Raw genomic sequence first — 19,609 nt, forward strand, 5'->3', positions numbered from 1 at the left:
CATGATGGCTACTACATTAGGAAGTTTCTTCATCTCCCCAGATTGGTGCTGATGTGGAAGATGTAGAAGAGGGTAAATTGAGGGTAAATTGGGCCTATAAAGAAGTGAAGAAGAATACAAATAGTTCAATTATATATATTTTCTCCCGTCACTCTGTATGTCTTGATTCTTACAGGCAAACTGATAATGTGTAAAGAGAAAATAAGAAAAGAAAAAAACAGGCACACATGTTTTTCTGCCTTATAGAAAGGTACAAATGACCACATGACTCAGGATAAAGAAAGCATCTTTTATGGGTTTATTGGTCCTTTAAGTTAATTGAAGTAAAGAAACTTTAAATTTACAAGCTAATATTTATCAAGCAATACAAATTCTTTTGTTTACCTCAAAATGTAATACTAATTCCATAGTAAACAACAATTTTTTATACACAGATATATGAAAAAAGTGGACAAAAACCTCGTGCCAGCATCAAAAAGTCAACAAAAAAGGACTCTTTCCATTTTACAATCTCTGGTTTCCATAACAAAAAAAAAGGGTGACATTCTCTTTAAAGTTTGGTAGCTTCATGAAACAAAGACTTCCATCTGTAAATAAATCACTTGCTCATCAACACACACTCTCAAGCACTTTTTTTTTTTTTCACAGCTTTTGTTTTGGCATAATGGCAGCATGGAGAGAAGGTAACATTTACATGGCGGACTTCATCAAAACCTCAGAAGGTTTTTATTTTAAAATTTTAAACGTAAAGAATGACTCTTAAAAATAAGAAATAACAGTCCATAAAGTGGACATGTCCAAAGCCAAAGTTTTTCATCTCTTCTTTAACAGTTAAAATACAAGTTAGAAAGTTTGCTGGCAGTTTATTTCACAGGAATATATCAGATGAACGTCATCTCTGAATGCACTCCTAACTCACAGCGATGAAGGGAACAGGCATACAGAAAATACAATGGACAGGGAATCCACCAGACAGGACCCAAACTTCGGGGGCCAAAAGCGCCGTTAAGAGATGCTGGTTTGTTATTGGATGAAGGCCCAGATGACAGAGCTACTGCTTCATCACACTGACTCACATTTCGGTTTGCAATCCACTTTCCTCTCTCCTCATTTCCACATGGAGGAAAAAAAGTGATTTTCCTTTCCTACTCCCAGTATCATTTCTGACTGAAGTGTTGGTCTAAGACTGTGAACAATCCTGTCCAACAGGGGTGTTGCTGGGTGTCACCTACTAGGACCGGCCTACAGAGAGCCCAGAACCACCTGATGCGGGGGTGCTGCTGCTGACAGAGAATATGCAATTCTCCTCACCACTGGTACTAACACTAAAGGCTCTGCTAAAATGGACTAAATTATGTGAGTCAACATCATGTTTTCTGTTTTTGGCATTTCAACCCATGGAGAATTTCTATCTGAAACAAGCTGCTCTGAGGCTTGAAGATACCCCACTCCCCCCAGTATCTTCAAAAGCTGTTCTGCAGAATCAGGAGTAATATTTAATACCGCTGTCATCTATAGAATTCTTTGTTTCTACATGATTTGTCGCTGCCGATACTATATCCTCTAAAATCAATAGTATGCCAAAAGGCACTAATCTTTCACACTTTAAAAAAAAAAAAAAAAAAAAAAAAGGTTTTGTGGTCCCTGTGTTTCCTTACATTATCAAAAATACTATTTGGCAAAAGCAGTACTTAGTTTTCCCCTCCCCAAAGCCAACCCTAGTGACGGCCCTCACTTTCTTGCTTGTTTCTTTAGGGGGCCTGAGGACTGACTATGTTAGATCTCTGTATTATTGAAGCTGAACAACTGATGACATTTCTAAAACTCTTTCTACCCAGGACTTTTAAAACACTAGTTGAAGAAGAATAAGGCATATTAGTAGGTAAGGACAAATTCTCAAAAAAGTAGAGTTGGGCTTTTAACAGTCTGTGGCATTTTTTTTAATTCTGGATTTGTTGGTTTTCAAGTGCTAAATACACAGAATATTTATATAGGAGACAAATATCTTATTGGTTTGTTATTTTCTTCAAAGCACTTATTTACAGACTATCTATAGTAGTCAAAACTACCTGGAAAACATATTTTTCTGCCACATAGAAAGGGTTAGACAGTCATACTTGGGATGCATCTCAAATTTACGATGAAGAAAGAACAGACTAACCCCCTGCAACAGAGCCCCCACCCCAACCTTGCCCACACAGACAACTTACACACACTCTGATACGTGTAACTGTGAGGAGACCAGGCATCCCTCAAACAAAAAGCTGACAGTCTACAGGGTGGGTTGGTGAAAAATTGGATTCCTGGTTTATTCACTGAGTTGAAAAAATCACAAGGCAGAAGAGAACAATTCCAACACACCCAATGCAAGCTGTGAGGCTGGCCCAGGAGAGAACATTCTCCTCAAATTTACTGATCAATGCCTCCTGCCATCTGACAGAGAAGACATAAGAAATGAGAGGGTTTGTCCATCTGCTGCCATCTTGAAGGCTTTTGGAAGTGAGACAGGAAATCCAAACTCCCAACCTAAGTTTGTAAATGAAGGTGGCCAAAGCAGGGTTGCCCCAGCCCTATAATTGGATCACCCAGTTTCCACAGGTCCTTAAAGTAGGTGTCTGGGAAGGTGGAGTCCAGATTGGTGTGTCCTGTCCTGACCACAGGCAGCCCATCTTCTGAGAGGAATCACCCCTCAGTGCAACCAGCAACCCATCTGGCCAGACTGGAACCCAGTTCTAACCCACCCCAAGACCCAAGCAGAAGAGGCCAACACAGGCCTTGGAGGTTGCTCTTGACTTCCCTCTTCTTCCTCTCTCACCAGCTCAAGATAGACTGTAAAGAATAACTGTCCCACAGTCCAACAAATGGTGTCAAAACAGAGCCCGATGCCTGTGATTTCAAAGCTAACAATGGCAGGACCAAGTCACACAAACTCTGGATGTTCCTTGGGCTGCCATCCCAAGAGAGAAATTCCACTTGCAGACTGCCACATGGTCATCGTGCCCTCCTTTAAAGCAGAACTTCCTGTCATTTGATCACAAAAGGCAGCCTCACACGAAGTGAGCAGCCGGTGTGCCTTCATTCAACTTCCCCATGTGGAGTGGTAACTGAGAAAACCATTCAAATCAACAACGTCTAGAACACACTCTGGGTGGGGCTGAAATCTGGCATGAAAACAGACTCAGCTTACAGTCACCATGATCTCCAGGTCATGCCGGTTTATTTCAGCTAACGAAAGGTGTCTGGTGAGTTGAAGGAATGACATGGTGAAATATGGAGCCAGTCATCTCCATAATCACACTTAAAGTTGAACAGGAATCATTATAAAACTTCTATTCAAGGATAAAACCCAACTCTAAGCCTGGTTGGGTGGTATGTTCCCTCCCCATTGAGGAGTAGTGGTTCCTTGCTCTGAGCAGAACAGCCTAGAATGTCCGTGTAGATCTACCACATTAGTAAGAAAAAGCAGTGCCCATGCTTGCTACAAATCACAAGGCTCTCTTAAACATCACTTGCATCTCTAAAATCTAACCAGTTCCTAGGACTCCTCTCTTCTGTCTTCCTCTGGATTTTTAACCCAGGCGAATGAAATCTATCACTTCCCAGGCCTGGGGCAGCTGCTAGAGAGGGCCTTGCATTCCACTGCCATGTATTCAAACCTCAAAACCTATGTCTGTCTGCTTGAGGTAAAGTAAAAAATACTAATAATAAATATTTAAGAGAGGAGTAGTGATCTCAGGACCACAATTTTGTGGAGCCAAGAAGGGTGGGGTGATGAAACCTCTACAAGGCAGTCTTTGGCAGAGAAGCCTCCGTGTGACACTTCTAGGGAATATCTCCTGTGTGCTTGATCAAAACGAAGAGGCAAATGGTTGGGGCTGCTGGCCCTCAGAGGCCTGGGGGAGCCTGCTTCTCCACCTAACATACCCTTCCTTCTGGGCCAGCTCCTCACCTCATGAGGCACCAGCCTGGAGACTGGGAAGGAATCCTTTCTTCAGAAGGACTATTTCTCCCAGAAAATCTGTAATGTACACTGGACTTCCGGGCTTTGCTATCAATAGCATGCCAGGAGGACAGAAAGTTTGCCTTGTTCCAGATCTTTCTGATGTCTCACAGCACAGGGCATCACATGGGGACCAAACAGAGCAAGACCAAATCCCACGGTCCCTGCCTCCCTTCAGAGCCAGCCATCTGCCTCTCACTAGGAGAGGGAGGGACCGCGTGCATCCCACGCCCCTTCCCACATCTCCCAGTGAGGAACCTGATGAATTTTTTCAAGTGCTGCCTTCTTTCCCAACTAACCATTACACAGGAATGTTTCCGGGCTTTGGCAACTAGTAGACAGTCAGATTTCATTTTCCTGTAACTCCAGTTTTTTCCAAGCATTCATTACACTGCACATTTGTAAAGCATACCTTCCCCAAGGCAGAGCTTCCTATGTTCCCAAAGATGAGCATTTGCTGCTGGGCTGGTCTGGCATCTTCTGCCAAATATCAACAGAGGGCTGTCAACTTGCCATTAGACATACACCCTGATTCTCCCAGCACAGTGTCAGGTCAGACCCAGGCGTCCATACCCACGCCAACACGATGGCTTAGAGGTAGAATGAAGCACAGAATCACTCGGGGGTACATGGGTTGTTCTTACCCTTCCACATCAACAAGTCATTTCTAACTATAGCAAACTGAAAATTCACATCAAAGGACTTGAGAATGGCACAAATAGGTTTAACAGTACAGACAAGTACCAATTGATTTAAACATTATCATTTAAACTGCAACATTGTCAAACACAATGAAACAGAACCAAGCTGTCCTATGCTGTCCAGCTGTGGCATCAACAGCACCACAGCCTTGGCCGATGCGAGGATGACCCGCAGTTAAAAGTGGGCTTAAGTGACCTTGACATGCTGCCCGCTGACCAGTATTTCCAGGTGAACTTGCATCTGAAGCAGCATCTTAACACAGCTGTTTCATTAAAAACAAAACAAACAAACAAAAAAAACTACCGCTTATTTGAGGCTCAGATTCGTAGTTTTACAGGGATGAGCCATGGATGAAAGAACACAAACATGACATGTAGCTTCATTTCAGCAGGAAAAAAAAAAAAAGGGGTTGGAAAATAGATCCTTGGTGACTGCTTTGTGATCTGAAAAGTAAACCTGGTCATCGTCTGAAATGTAGCCTGGAACCACAGTCAGCAGTCCCCAGGAATCTGGCTGCACACTGAGGAGACTTTAGCTTAGCTGGAAACAAAGGGCTCGCGGTTGTATTTGTCATTTTCAAGACCTCCAGGTACTGAGTTTCCTTCCTGACCAGGAAATGTTAAGGGTTAAAGCACTTTATGTAGAACATTCACACTGCGTTGATAAATTTTGACTGTATCATAACAACACGACATACCAGCCCCCTCACCAAAAGCTTGCCCAGACATTCAGTGGACACAGGAGGAAATATTAAAGTAGGTATTTTTGGTGAGGTAAAGGCAAATTGCACAAAGCTGACACTGGGTGTGGAGCTTGGTATATGCCCACTGATCTCAACAATGGGGGAGCTACTCTGACTTCAAGACAATAGATATTTCCTAACAGGTCTAATCCCTGCTCTGATGACAGTGCACAAGCAAAACACTGAAGACTTTCACAGAAAAAAGAAAAAAAAAAAAGCATTTTTTTTTTTCATTTTACAGAGAAAGTTTCCAATCGATTGCATTCTAGTGTCAGAAACAAGCTTGGGGAGCATTACCCTGAGCTTCCCAAAGGCATCGCAGGAGGACAAGGACGCTGGCTTGCTCACTCAGGCACGGACGCACATTGACACTGATTTAAATGTCCCTATGTGAAACAGAAACAGTAAGACTCATCACAAGCACGCAGCAGGCCACACTCACAGCTACAGGTCACTGTACATTAAGGACTTGCCAGGGAGGCACCAACGTCTCCTAGGCCAAGACGCGTCAATGCTCACAGAGGCCAATTCCAGAGGCGCCAGGTTTCCACAGAAAGCAACAAGCTGCCTTCTGTTCCTGCCTCCTCCTCATCCTTGAAAAGCAGGCCCCGGGTTATCTCCCACAACAGGCAACTCAGCTGTCCCTAAAGAGGAAATTGTCATGAAATGCCAGAGCGTCAGCTGCAGGTTGTCTTGTCCCTTGGTTTCAAATTTTCGTAGTGCTTCACTGAACAGGTGCCTTCATAACACAGAGGTATGCTGCTCTTGCTGAGAGACGATTCCAGCCTCACAGACTCCACCATGGAATAAATACTAACTGAAAACCACTGTGGGGTGAAAGGTGGGGGAGGGAAAAATACACAAAGGAGAGATGTTTCTGTGGTTGTTTTCCCAGCGCTGTATCTCTGGCACTGCAGGAACATTCCGGTATGGGGTGCCAGGCCCTGTGTAGGTAGAAGAGTCTCCGTCCCAAGAAGGAACTTACTTGGCCTCTTGTTTCTCCTGCAGTAGTGGAATAATCGACTCCCACGCCATGAGGCACTGGAACGACAACAAACACACACAGTATCAGCTTTGAGTTTCTGATTTTGGGTCAGCTTCTCAATTCTGCTCGGATCTATCCTTTCACTGTGGATCCCACTGGGTCACCTTTGTCTAACGATGCCTGCATGTATCCTCCATAACTATTACAAACAGGGAGGTAACAAGTGTTTGTTTGGAATGTGTCACCCCATCTTTATGAAAGACAGCAATATCTCTGCAAGGCTTAAATGCATTCATGTTGGTCTGTAAAGCTCATATCCAGTGAATGGAAATGGATTCGCTGGAGGAAATTCTTTTCCTCTCAAAAAAGCAGAAAAGAGCCCAAGCAGGAAACCCCTGAAGAGGCCCTAGGACCTCGGCAGGGATGGAGACACCGCTCCAGGTGTGGGTGGCGCTTGTGCAGGATGGAAATCAGAGTTGGAGCAGGCCAGCCACCGGAATCGGAGCGGGTGAAAGCCCACTCTTTCTCACCAACCTCAAGTTTGCTTGTTTGGGCCACACCCGAATCTCCCAAAAGGGAACATGGAAGAGGGAAGCCAGTGTTTATTGAGTTTTATTATGTCCAAACATGGTGACATACTTTACGTTAGTTATCACCAGTCCTCACAGCTCCTCTATGAAGGAGAATTATTACTTGACACATACACACTGATTTCATGGATGGGGAAGACAAGACTCAGGTTAAATAACTGGCCCAGACACACAGCTTGTCCATGGCAGAGCTCATGATTCCCCCGCTGATGTTCTCTCCACTACACCAACCTCTTTTCATCCCAGATCCTTGTGAAAGGCCAAGAACTCAGAACACTCTGGCATTGTCCTCTGGGAGCAGAAATGATTCTCCCTTTGGAAAGTCTCTTGCAATAAAGAGGGCAGGTGAATCACATAAGGCTTTTTAGTAGCAGCCCAGGGTTGAAGGAGGACTTAGTACTGAGTCATTTAGGAAGGAGTTCTGAGGAGGTGGGAGGAGTTCTGGGGAAGTGGAGAGGGGTTCTGAGAAGGCAGGAGGGGTTTGGGGGAGGTGGGGAGAGGTTCTGAAGAGGTGGGGAGGAGTTCTGAGGGGATAGGAGAGGTTGTGAGGAGCAGGAGTTCTGAAGAGGTGGGAGGAATTGTGAGAAGGTGAAAGGAGTTCTGAGGAGCGGGGAGGAGGAGTTCTGAGGAGCGGGGAGGAGGAGTTCTGAGGAGGGAGGAGGAATCCTGAGGAGGCAAGAAGAATTCTGAGGAGGTGAAAGGAGTTCTGAGGAGGCAGGAGGAATTCTGAGGAGGTGGGAGGAGTTCTGAGGAAGGAGGAGTTGTTCTGAGGAGGGAGGAGGAATACTGAGGTAGGAGGAGTTCTGAGGGGGGAGGAGGAATTCTGAGGAGGTGGGAGGAGTTCTGAGGAGGGAGGAGGAATCCTGAGGAGGCAGGAGGAATTCTGAGGAGGTGAGAGGAGTTCTGAGGAGGGGGAAGGAGTTCTGAGGAAGGAGGAGGAATTCTGAGGAGGTAGGAGGAGTTTGGAGGAGGAGGGAGGAGGAATTCTGAGAAGGTGGGAGGAGTTCTGAGGAGAGAGGAGGAATCCTGAGGAGGTGGCAGGAGTTCTGAGGAGGTGGGAGAAATTCTGAAGAGGTGGGAGGAATTCTGAGGAGGTGGGAGGAATTCTGAGGAGGTGGGAGGAGTTCTGAGGAGGGAGGAGGAATTCTGAGGAGGTGGGAGGAGTTCTGAGGAGGGAGGAGGAATTCTGAGGAGGTGGGAGGAGTTCTGAGGAGGGAGGAGGAATTCTGAGGTGGGAGGAGTTCTGAGGAGGGAGAAGGAATTCTGAGGAGGTGGGAGAAGTTCTGAGGAGGAGGGAGGCGTTCTGAGGAGGGAGGAGGAAGGAGGAGGAGTTCTGAGGAGGTGGGAGGAATTCTGAGGAGGTGGGAGGAGTTCTGAGGAGGGAGAAGGAATTCTGAGGAGGTGGGAGGAGTTCTGAGGAGGGGGAGGAGTTCTGAGGAGGTGGGAGGAGTTCTGAGGAGGGAGGAGGAATTCTGAGGAGGTGGGAGGAGTTCTGAGGAGGGAGGAGGAATTCTGAGGAGGTGGGAGGAGTTCTGAGGAGGGAGGAGGAATTCTGAGGAGGTGGGAGGAGTTCTGAGGAGGGAGGAGGAATTCTGAGGAGGTGGGGGGAGTTCTGAGGAGGGAGGAGGAATTCTGAGGAGGTGGGAGGAGTTCTGAGGAGGGAGGAGGAATTCTGAGGAGGTGGGAGGAGTTCTGAGGAGGGAGGAGGAATTCTGAGGAGGTGGGAGGAGTTCTGAGGAGGGAGGAGGAATTCTGAGGAGGTGGGAGGAGTTCTGAGGAGGGAGAAGGAATTCTGAGGAGGTGGGAGAAGTTCTGAGGAGGAGGGAGGCGTTCTGAGGAGGGAGGAGGAGGGAGGAGGAGTTCTGAGGAGGTGGGAGGAATTCTGAGGAGGTGGGAGGAGTTCTGAGGAGGGAGAAGGAATTCTGAGGAGGTGGGAGGAGTTCTGAGGAGGGGGAGGAGTTCTGAGGAGGTGGGAGGAGTTCTGAGGAGGGAGGAGGAATTCTGAGGTGGTGGGAGGAGTTCTGAGGAGGGAGAAGGAATTCTGAGGTGGTGGGAGAAGTTCTGAGGAGGAGGGAGGCGTTCTGAGGAGGGAGGAGGAGGGAGGAGGAGTTCTGAGGAGGTGGGAGGAATTCTGAGGAGGTGGGAGGAGTTCTGAGGAGGGAGAAGGAATTCTGAGGAGGTGGGAGGAGTTCTGAGGAGGGGGAGGAGTTCTGAGGAGGTGGGAGGAGTTCTGAGGAGGGAGGAGGAATTCTGAGGTGGGAGGAGTTCTGAGGAGGCAGAAGGAATTCTGAGGAGGTGGGAGGAGTTCTGAGGAGGGAGAAGGAATTCTGAGGAGGTGGGAGGAGTTCTGAGGAGGGAGGAGGAATTCTGAGGTGGGAGGAGTTCTGAGGAGGCAGAAGGAATTCTGAGAAGGTGAGAGGAGTTCTGAGGAGGGAGGAGGAGTTCTGATAAGGGGGAGGAGTTCTGAGGAGGTGGGAGGAATTCTGAGGAGGTGGGAGGAATTCTGAGGAGATGGAAGGAATTCTGAGGAGGTGGCAGAAGTTCTGAGGAGGGAGGAGGAGACAGGCATCCTAGGTCAAGCCAGAAAGAGGAGTGGTGAAATTGCTCCCTGATTCCTCCTTGGTGACTCTGAGGTTAGAGAGGAAGCTAAACTCAGAAGCCCACCTTATATACAGAAGATGGTCTGGGGTCTGTGGCATTCCAGGTCCTGCTCTCTCCCTAGGCCATCACTTCCGATCTGCAATGGACTTTGTATGTCAGCCATGAGAAACCAAGGCCATACCAGTTTTCTATTTGGTCCTCAAATGTACCAAACTCTTTCCTATCCCAGGGACCTTGCGTATGTTGTCTTCTTTACCTGGAATATATGTTCTCCAAGCCTCTGTCTCTGAGACTCGGATGAAATGTTATTTCCTCAGATTGGCCCTTCCTGCTCACTCCACCCGCCCCTCCCACCCTTAGTCTGCATTATGCCCCCTGGTATTTTCTCCCCTAGTTTCCCGTTCTTTCCCTTATCTCACTTTGACGCTGTGGGCTCCTCTGATGAACACATACCCTCCACAGGGCAGGAATCCTGCTGTTTATCAATTTGGTACACACTGCTCCTTGCACACAGCAAGTGCACAAAAAGCATTTGTTAAATATGTATAGAAGCAGTACCAGGCCACAAGATGGTGGCCCTGCCTGTGATATAGTGGGAAGACAGATAAACATGTACTTAAGACCAGGGTTGGGTCCTCCCGGGACCAGGACTTTAGGAATGGTGGGATTAATTACCAAGGGGAGCGATGGAGACATTTGACATAGTTGGTTTTGTAGTAGTGGGAAGGCCGCTGAACAGCGGAGGGAAGGTGTGGGAATTATGGAAAAAAGGAACTCTGGGTAACAGAATGCACTACTGCACTCCAACCTGGGTAACAGAGTTTGTGACCCTGTCACTATATATATATATATATACACAAATACACACACACATATATACACATAAACATATACACACACACACACGTATGTATATATAGCGCGATACAGGGTCAAAAACTGTTACCCAGGTTGGAGTGCCGTAGTGCACAATCATGACTCACTGTAGCCTTGAACTCCTGGCTCAAGCCATCCTCCCACCACAGCCTCCGGAGTAGCTGGAACTATAGGCATACGCCACCACGCCTGGCTCATTTTGTATCTTTTGTAGAGACAGAGTCCTACTACATTGCCTAGGCTGGTCTTGAACTCCTGGGCTCAAGTGATCCTCTCACCTCGGACTCTCAAAATGCTGGGATTACAGGCGTGAGCCACTGTACCTGGCCTCGCATTGGTTTGCTGGATATATGAATCAAGCAAACCTTGACTGAGGGGACTGGGCTGTAGCCTGATAAGAGTAATCTCCATGTGTGTGTGGTGTGGCATGTGTGGGGGCTGTGTGTGGGGGGTGTCTGTGGGGTGTGTGGGTGTGGGGTGTGTATGTGGGGTGTATGTGTATGGGGTGTGTGAGGTGTGTGTAGGGGGGGTGTCGGGTGTGGGGGGGGTGTGTGTGTGGTGTGTGGGTGTGGGGGGTGTGTGTGGGGTGTGTATGTGGGGTGTATGTGTTGTGGGGTGTGTGTGGGGATGTGTGTGGGGTGTGTGTGGGGGTGTGTGTAGGGTGTGTGTGGGGTGTGTGTGTATGTGGGGTGTATGTGTTGGGGGGTGTGTGGGGTGTGTGTGGGGATGTGTGTGGGGTATGTGTGGGGGGGTGTGTAGGGTGTGTGTGGGGGGGTGTGTAGGGTGTGTGTGGGGGGTGTGTGTGTGTGGTGTGTATGTGTGGGTGTGTGTATGTGGGGTGTGTGTGATGTGTGTGTGGGGGGGTGTGTGTGTGTGTGCGGTGCTTAACCTGGGGTCCACAAGTCAAGGGGATTCATGAGTAAAACTTTTTAATAGAATTGCTTTCCTTTGTAATCCTATATCCCTTTATTTTAGGTATTTAAAATCAATATTTTGAAGTCCATTTAAAAAACAAATGAACAGTATTTTGATGAGCGATCTATAGGCTTCACCAGATGACCAAAGGGGTTCACTGCACAATCAAAGTGAAGGGCCCCTGTGTACAGAACCCCAACACAGAGTAAAATAACCCCAAAGCCTCCATTCGGTGGCAGCATGCCTGTGCTGAAAGTCTGACTGGCTCTGGGAAGCAACCAGCGCAGGCCCAGAGAGCACGGAAGACCAGTGGGCTGCTTCCCCAGCCGCATGTGCAAGGGAAACCCCTGTGAGCACCCGCTCTGCTGCCAAACCCAGCACTGCAGCCACACGGCCGGGCAAGGGCATGAGGCAGGAGCCAAGACTAAGCAGCTAAAATAAGGGAAGGAGACAAGACTAGCAGAATTCCCAGCTTCTGGATTTCTGGTAGGCCCATGTGAAAGGCTCCGGCCATTAGAAACCAGTCTTGTTGGGCACACTCATTACCTTCTCATAATACTGGATGTTCTTGTCAGCCATCCCCATGAGTAGCTGCCGGAAGTCCTGCCTCTTGTTGTTCTGCCACCTCTCCATGTCAGCTTTCAGGTCAGCATTGAAACACTCCATCCGATCTTGACATTTCTCAACGTCCGCTGGCACCTGGAAAAGGGAGGCACACATGGGTGCCCTGCACACAGAACTAGCATCTCTTGCCTTGAGCTCCTCTGAGCACACATTTGTCAAAGGCTAAAGCCCTACATTAAAATGCCATCAACATGCTCTGTCCTCTGGAGGCATTTATTTGGAAGCAAAGACTTGGGTTTTCAGGTCTAAGGAGGAATTCTGAAAAGGGGCTTTCCTAACCCGAATCTTCAAACCCATCCAAACACAACAGAGACTCGTGGGGGACACCCCCATTTACAAACAGGAAGAAGAAACACTGCAAGTCAGAGTCATATGTCTTTGGTTCCTTTTAGGATTTACTCATCCACACTTGAAAGTGTGTGCAGACTTTGCAAATACACAGCAGTATTTGCATTGCCCTGCTATTTTCCTGTGTCCTATATTAGAACTAGAAAAGAGGTAGGTTTTCCCAGATCACATGAAATATTCCATCGCTGTGACACTTAATGACGCCTTTCCTCATTAATCAGAGAATTGCAATAAGACAACTACTGGCCAGCTGCCTCCTCTGAACCCCACATTATAAATAAACTGGAGGCTTGTTTATGCTTTTCCCAATAGCAGATATTTCAAAATGGAGAGTTAGAGACGTCTGAGAAAATAGGAGGAAAGTTACTTATGCATGTCAAAAAAAATATGAAATTCAGGCTGGGTGTGGTGGCTCACGCCTGTAATCCCAGAACTTTTGGGAGGCCAAGGTGGGCGGATCACGAGGTTAGGAGATCGAGACCATCCTGGCTAACACGGTGAAACCCTGTCTCTACTAAAAAATACAAGAAAATTAGCCGGGCATGGTGGCGGGCACTGTAGTCTCAGGTACTCAGGAGGCTGAGGCAGGAGAATGGCGTGAACCCGGGAGGCGGAGCTTGCAGTGAGCCGAGATCGCGCCACTGCACTCCAGCCTGGGTGACAGAGCGAGACTCCGTCTCAAAAAAAAAAAAAAAAAAAAAAAATCTGAAATTCAAAGAAGAAATATACAGCAGGCTATTTCAAGTTTTTCTTAAAGAGGTTTACAAAACTTTCTCAAAAGGGAACTATGTCACTTGAAATTTCACAACTTTCACTTTGCTTTGGTGAGTTTCACCCATCCTGTGCAGATGCAGTGGGCCTTGCGGCTGCAGCACTTCCGAAAGCTGGCTTCTCTCCCCTAACTCAAGCACCCCACTGGGCCCTAATGGTGGCCAGGGAGCCAACATGCCCAAAGCCAGGTCAAACCCCCAATCTGCCAAATGTATCCCAACCACAAGTGTGGTCTTCCTTGTATGCTCGGTGCGCTGGGGCCCATGAACCAAACGGTCTCCAAGCCATGGCTCACCACTGGGAGTCCATTTCCACCGATCGGGGAGGTTTATACCCAGGCCTCATGGGCAAGGAGCTGACCCAGAATGATGCCAATGAGAAGGACAGGCCTGAGGGAGCTGGACACCTTCAGGGTACTCAGCCGTCTTCTCCACAGACCACGTGGAGATGGCTGTAGAACACAGGAGCCGGGGAAGGGACAGCCAAGGCAAGCGAATTCGAATGTGCCTGACAGGGGAACTAGACATGGGTGAAACCAGGATAAGCTGGAGATAAAGAGGTAACTGACACTTTAAGAAATTAAAAAGCAAGGAATTTTTCTGTTAAGACGGGGAAAGAGGCCTTCTTCAAAGTACGTAAGCTTCTGGAAGAAGGAAAAAAAGTACTGGGCTGGGTGCAGTGGTTCATGCCTTCCAGCACTTTGGGAGGCCAAGGCAGAAGATCGCTGGAGGTCAGGAATTTGAGACCAGCCTGGGAAACACAGCAAGAAGCCCATCTCTACCATAAGTGGGATGTGGTGGTGCTGCTGTGTTGTCCAGGCTGGTCTCGAACTCCTGGCCTCCAGCGATCCTCCCACCTCAGTCTCCCACAGTACTGGAATTACAGGTGTGAGCCACCGTACCAGGTCAGAGACTGAGTTTTTCTTCTGATGTCATGATTTCAGTCTCTTTTGCCTCCTCCCAAGACCACCCATTACTACTGGTCACCTCAGGAAAAAGGGAAATAAAAACCAGAGTATCCCGGTCTTGCCTCTCCAGAGTCACTGCAGGAATCAGCCTCAGTGGAAAGATGCCCAGCGAGCCAGCGTCTCTGGCTGGCTTCACCTCCCACGGGCACAGGCCAGTTTCCTCACCTGTCTCCTGGCCACTGCTCGTATTTGCATCGGGGTGAGGGTGCTTATGAGCAACTTCCTATTTGCTTAATGAAACTTCTGCTGTGGGGAGAAAATGGAAAGGCCTGGAAAGAGAACCTCACTGGGACACGTGGAGAAGAGGGCAGCCGGGGTCTCTGAATCAGAGGACTTTTTACAGAGGAAAGATTCCCAGGTTTAAAGATTCCCAGGTCTGTTCTGGACATAGGAACTCTGAGTGACCCACAAAAATTAGGGTCTAAACCACGGTTGTGGGTTTTATGACTGCCTGAGCCTCGGTCTGGGAAATATTTGGCTTCTCAGTTTCACAACACATTCTGTGCTTGGCACTGAGGAATACAAAAGTGCTTGGGTCCTGACAGGCAAATCCTGTCTCCCGTAACCTACAGTCTAGTTGGGAAGAAACAGGAACATGCCTAGACACTGAGGTGAGATGTTGCAACTGTTGTCGCTTCCCCTGGAGCCCCCGTGATAAGCATGCTGAGGAGGATGGAGAGGGAGGCCAACCTGGGAAGATCGGGCCTCGTGCAGGAAACGGCACTGAGGCGGCTCCTTAAAGATGACAGATGTGAGATGTGTGACCACTCGGAAGGCACTCCAGACTGGCAGTACACGCAAGGGACAGAGGAGAGGACACGGGGACCCACCGCAGGTTATCATGCACAGGCCGCAGGGCCCACAGCGGCATGGAGAGGGAACTGCAGCTCGCAAGATTGGCGGAGGGTGGCAGGGAATGAAGAGGCTGGGGCTCGTCCCAAAGGCCTGGTTTCCTGAGGCCCAGTTAACTCATGCCCACTTCCGGAGAACAGAAAAAGCCCCACGCTTCCTCCGGCTGCAGTGGACAGCTCTAGAATCAAACTTCCAGAGCTTAGCTCGCACGCCCTGCCTGCCACTTACCAGGTGTGTGGCCTGGGACCTGGCCTCAGCTTCTCTGTCTGGCTAATAATATCCTCTGCCTCACAAGGTTGTCATGAGGTCAAACAGGCTAATATGTGTTAAGCGCTTTATGGAGTCCTAATTAGGAAGGGGGAGTTGGGCTGGCAGGACCAAGGGAAAGCAAAAAGAGAAGGCAGATTAAGGTATACTTCTGCCTTTCTTCATGGTCCAGGACACATATCCTGCACAAATATTAATAACACAATCTTCCTGCACCCAGCTATCACCAGACTCACAGTTAATAGAAAAATGCAAGTTTGCTCATTCAACCTTGGAGCTACCAGCACTGCACAAAGCCCCCTTCAGTACACAGCACAAGCACCATTCTATGAAATCCCCAGCAAGCCTTTGTTTCCTGTCAGTCAGCTCCCTTCTTGCTGATCTGCCTGTTGCACTCCTGCAATGTATTTTCCTACTTTCTCTGATAAATCTGTTTTTCTTTACCTACAACTGTCTTGGTAAATTCTTCTTATGCCCGCAACACTGGTTCCAGATAGTCATTGCACACCTGTGACACACTTGTGCCTGGCATATAGTAAGTGCTCAATAAACATTTGTTAGCTTCTATGAGTATTATCAATATTATAATGTGCTGTTCACAAAAGATAATCTACCCTTTGCATTGCTCCTCAAGCTTTATTTCATGTGTTACGAAAAAGGTTTTCATCTTCCAAATACAAACTATACTATTATATGTTCTCCCAAACATTATGCCACCCTTTGCCAATGCTACCCCACCCTGAGATTTCATTAGACACCAGAGATGAATCATCTCCAAACTATATATTAGCATGAGATTGCACTGGGCACACTGGAACCAGGGTGGTGGCTCTAACACCAGAAGGGAGAGGATGGAGTAAACCAACCTGGTGGAGACAGGACTGACAGATTTGGCAACTGGCTGCCCATGAGAAATAAAATACAGGGAGTCAAAGAGAAGCCTGAAGTTTCTAGTCCGGATGACTAGGGTGGCACTAGTGCCACCAAAGGCTCAGAATGAAGGACAGGTCCACAGCTCAGAGAAAGGAGGCAGTTGCAGCCAGGGGAAGAGTGACGCCTCCCTCCACAAAGCAGGGTGAGATAACAAGAAAATCAAACATAGCTCTTTTATAAAGGCTTATGGAAAAGAATACACAACCAAATTTTAAAATGAGGAAAGGACTTCAACATATCTCCAAAGAAGATACACAGTCGGCTGGGCACAGTGGCTCACACCTATAATCCCAGCACTTTGGGAGGCTGAGGCAGGCAGATCACAAAGTCAAGAGATCGAGACCATCCTGGCCAATATGGTGAAATCTTGTCTCTACTAAAAATACAATAAAATTAGCTGGACGTGGTGGTGTGTGCCTGTAGTCCCAACTACTTAGGAGGCTGAGGCAGGAGAATTGCTTGATTCAGGGAGGCGGAGGTTGCAGTGAGCCAAGATTGTGTCACTGCACTCCAGACTGGCAACAGAGCGAGACTCCATCTCAAAAAAATAAAAATAAAGAAGATAAACAGTCAACAAGGACATGAAAAGATGCTCAACATCATAATCACTAGTGAAATGCTAATCAAAGCCACAATGAGATAGCATCTCACACTCATCAGGATGGCTACTACCAAAAAAAAAAAAAAAAAAACAGAAAATAGGCCGGGTGCAGCAGCTCACACCTGTAATCCCAGCACTTTGGGAGGCCAAGGTGAGCAGATCACCTGAGGTCAGGAGTTTGAGACCAGCCTGGTTGGTCTCTGGGAGGCAGAGATTACAGTCAGCCAAGATCATGCCACTGCACTCTAGCTTGGGTGACAGAGCAAGACTCTGTCTCAAAAAAATAGGAGCAAATAAATGTTGGTAAGAACATGGGGAAACTAGAACCCTTGTATATTGTTGGTGGATTATAAAACAGTATTGCTGCTATGGAAAACAGTTTAAAATTTTAAATAGAACTACCATATGATCCTGCTGGATTCCACTTCTGAGTATATATCCAAAGAAATTGAAAGCAGGGCCTCAGAGACATTTGTACACACATGTTTATAGCAGCATTATTCATGGTAGCCCAAAGATGAAAGCAACACAGATGTCCACTGATGAATGGATAAACAAAATGCGGTATGTATATGTATGAGTGTGTGTGTGTGTGTGTGTGTGTGTCCCATATATATGGGATATTATTCAGCCTCAAAAACGAAGGAAATTCTACCATGTTACAACATGGATAAACGAAGGACATCACGCTGAGTGAAATAAGCCAGTCACAGGACAAATACTATATTATTCAAGATACGAGGTATCTAGAACGGTCAAAGTCATAGAGACATAAAGTATAACAGGGGTTTCCAGGGGCTGGCAGGACAGGGAATGGAGAGTTGTTTAATGAGTCAGTTTCAGTTCTGCAAGATGAAAAGAGTTCCAGATATCGATTGCACAACAACGTAAATGTGCTTAACACGACTAAGCTGTACACTTTTAAATGGTTAAGATGGCAAGTTTTATATTCTGTGTATTTTACCACAATATAATCTTTTTTAAATATATGGAGGGAAAAGTGGGGCTGAGGGAGGCAGGGCCCAAGGTTTGAACTCACAGAGAAGCCAGCATGTATAGGGTTAATAAAGGACTCAGCAAAAGTCACTCGGAAAGGCGGGCACAGGAGGAGGAGGAGGTGGTGAATCAGAGAGAACAGAGCTAGAGAAGCCCGGGGTGGTAGGAGTTAGAAGAGGATGGAGGGATTAAACATAAGAAAATAAGAGGAACTGGGGTGTGCTGTCTGTGACCAGCTTGTGAAGTTCCCCAACGCGAAGAAGGGGAATGCTGGCAACTCACACTCAGGCTCAGGCGTGTATTCTTCTCACCTTTGATTCTTTTTGGATAGTGTCCTTGTAACAATCAATTCACTGACCAGTAACACTAAGCATTCCTTTTATTTCTTTTTAATTTTATTCATTTTTGAGACAGGTCTTGCTCTGTCACTCAGGCCGGAGTGCAGTGGCGCAATCACAGCTCACTGTAGCCTCAATCTCCCAAGCTCAAGCAATCCTTCTGCCCCAGCCTCCAGAGTGGCTGTAACTACAAATGCGCACCATCACACCCAGCTAATATTTTTATTTGGAGTAGAACAAGGTCTTGCTACTTTGCCCAGGCTGGTCTGGAACTCCTGAGCTCAAGCGATCTCCCATCTTGGCCTCCCAGAGTGCTGAGATAATAACAGGTGTGGGCCACCACCCTCAGCATTTCCTCTCATCTCAATGTTTTAATTTTTGTGACTGAGGTATTGTTACGGTTGTGCTACCATGTGTCTGAAGGATGTTGAGATGGCACAGCACTGCTAATGGTTGGGTGTTGCTTATCATGACACCAAGGAAAAATATCACCAGATAAGACATCAAAAGACAATATAGACGGGACAAAATTGCATTTTTCACATTGGTTCCCAATCTCTCATGATAATTTCCATTACAGAATACAGGTTGTTAGTGCAATGACAGAAGAGTCACGTAGATGGGACTGTGCATTTCTGTGTGCTAGGGAATGGGATAGTAACTTAAATTCACCAACATTCATTTAAAAATGTATTACTCAGTGAGCCAAGATCGAGCCACTGCACTCCAGCCTGGCAACAGAGCAAGATCACGTCTCAAAAAAAAAAAAAAAAAAAAAAAAAAAAGCATTACTGAGCTCCTTCCATGTGCCATGCATTTCCAGGCCCTAGAACAGAAATCTCAACCTAAGTCTCCTTCTTGGAGCTGGGTTGGAGATGTCACAATATCTGCTCTCATGATGACCGTAGGTTAGGAAAATCTCCAAACTACACAAGACAGATATAATCCCAAAGCGTTGGGGAGAGGGGAACTTGTGGCCACTGTGGGACAGGTTCCAGGACCAGTGACAGCCACATGCTGCTGGGTGAGCAGGGGACAGGGCTCTCTAACTGGCAATGTGTGAGTAGCAGCGAGATTGGTCCCCTGCCCTCTGGGAAGCCAAAGCCCCCAGGCTGGTCATCTCCAGCTTCCAGCAACTGCGTTTTCATTGTCTATTTGAGCTATAAGGTGAAAACAGGTAAGAATACACTGAGACAGGGTCCAGTTTGAAAAGCAGCCACGGAATTGGGCAAATAGAAAGTCACCAGCTCTCTGAATGAAGGCTTTCTTTAATAATAGATAAAAACAAACTTCAGAGGATGGCCAGTGGGGAGTGAGGGAGGGAGAGGTGAGGGCATGAGATGAGGAGCAGAGAGGCTGACAGCAAGAGAGCCACGAGCTCCCCTGCACGATGACATGAGAGTGAAGCCCCAGGGAAGGCCACACGCACTCTCTGTACCTGCCTCGGGAAAGGCAGGGCGCCCCCTCAGGGAGCACAGCTGCTGGGGCCCGCGCCCTGGGG

The 19,609-nt window shown here is 47.4% G+C and overlaps 1 protein-coding gene across 3 annotated transcripts in view; it reads right to left on the minus strand.

Moving 5' to 3' along the window:
* Positions 1-275: 275 nt before the first annotated feature.
* SNX30 (sorting nexin family member 30) overlaps positions 276-19,609 on the minus strand; it is a 125,840-nt gene continuing 106,506 nt past the window's right edge. For all 3 annotated transcript variants that reach the window (XM_065530198.1, XM_005581045.4, XM_074016801.1), the window contains 2 exons: positions 11,958-12,110; positions 276-6,485 (listed from right to left, as the gene is read on the minus strand). In XM_065530198.1, the coding sequence (XP_065386270.1) occupies positions 6,426-6,485; positions 11,958-12,110 (213 nt within the window). In that variant the 3' untranslated portion in view covers positions 276-6,425. The remainder of the gene's footprint in view (positions 6,486-11,957; positions 12,111-19,609) is intronic.

The sequence above is a fragment of the Macaca fascicularis genome, chromosome 15, assembly GCF_037993035.2.
Source record: "Macaca fascicularis isolate 582-1 chromosome 15, T2T-MFA8v1.1".
In the NCBI taxonomy this organism is placed as follows: Eukaryota; Metazoa; Chordata; class Mammalia; order Primates; family Cercopithecidae; genus Macaca; species Macaca fascicularis.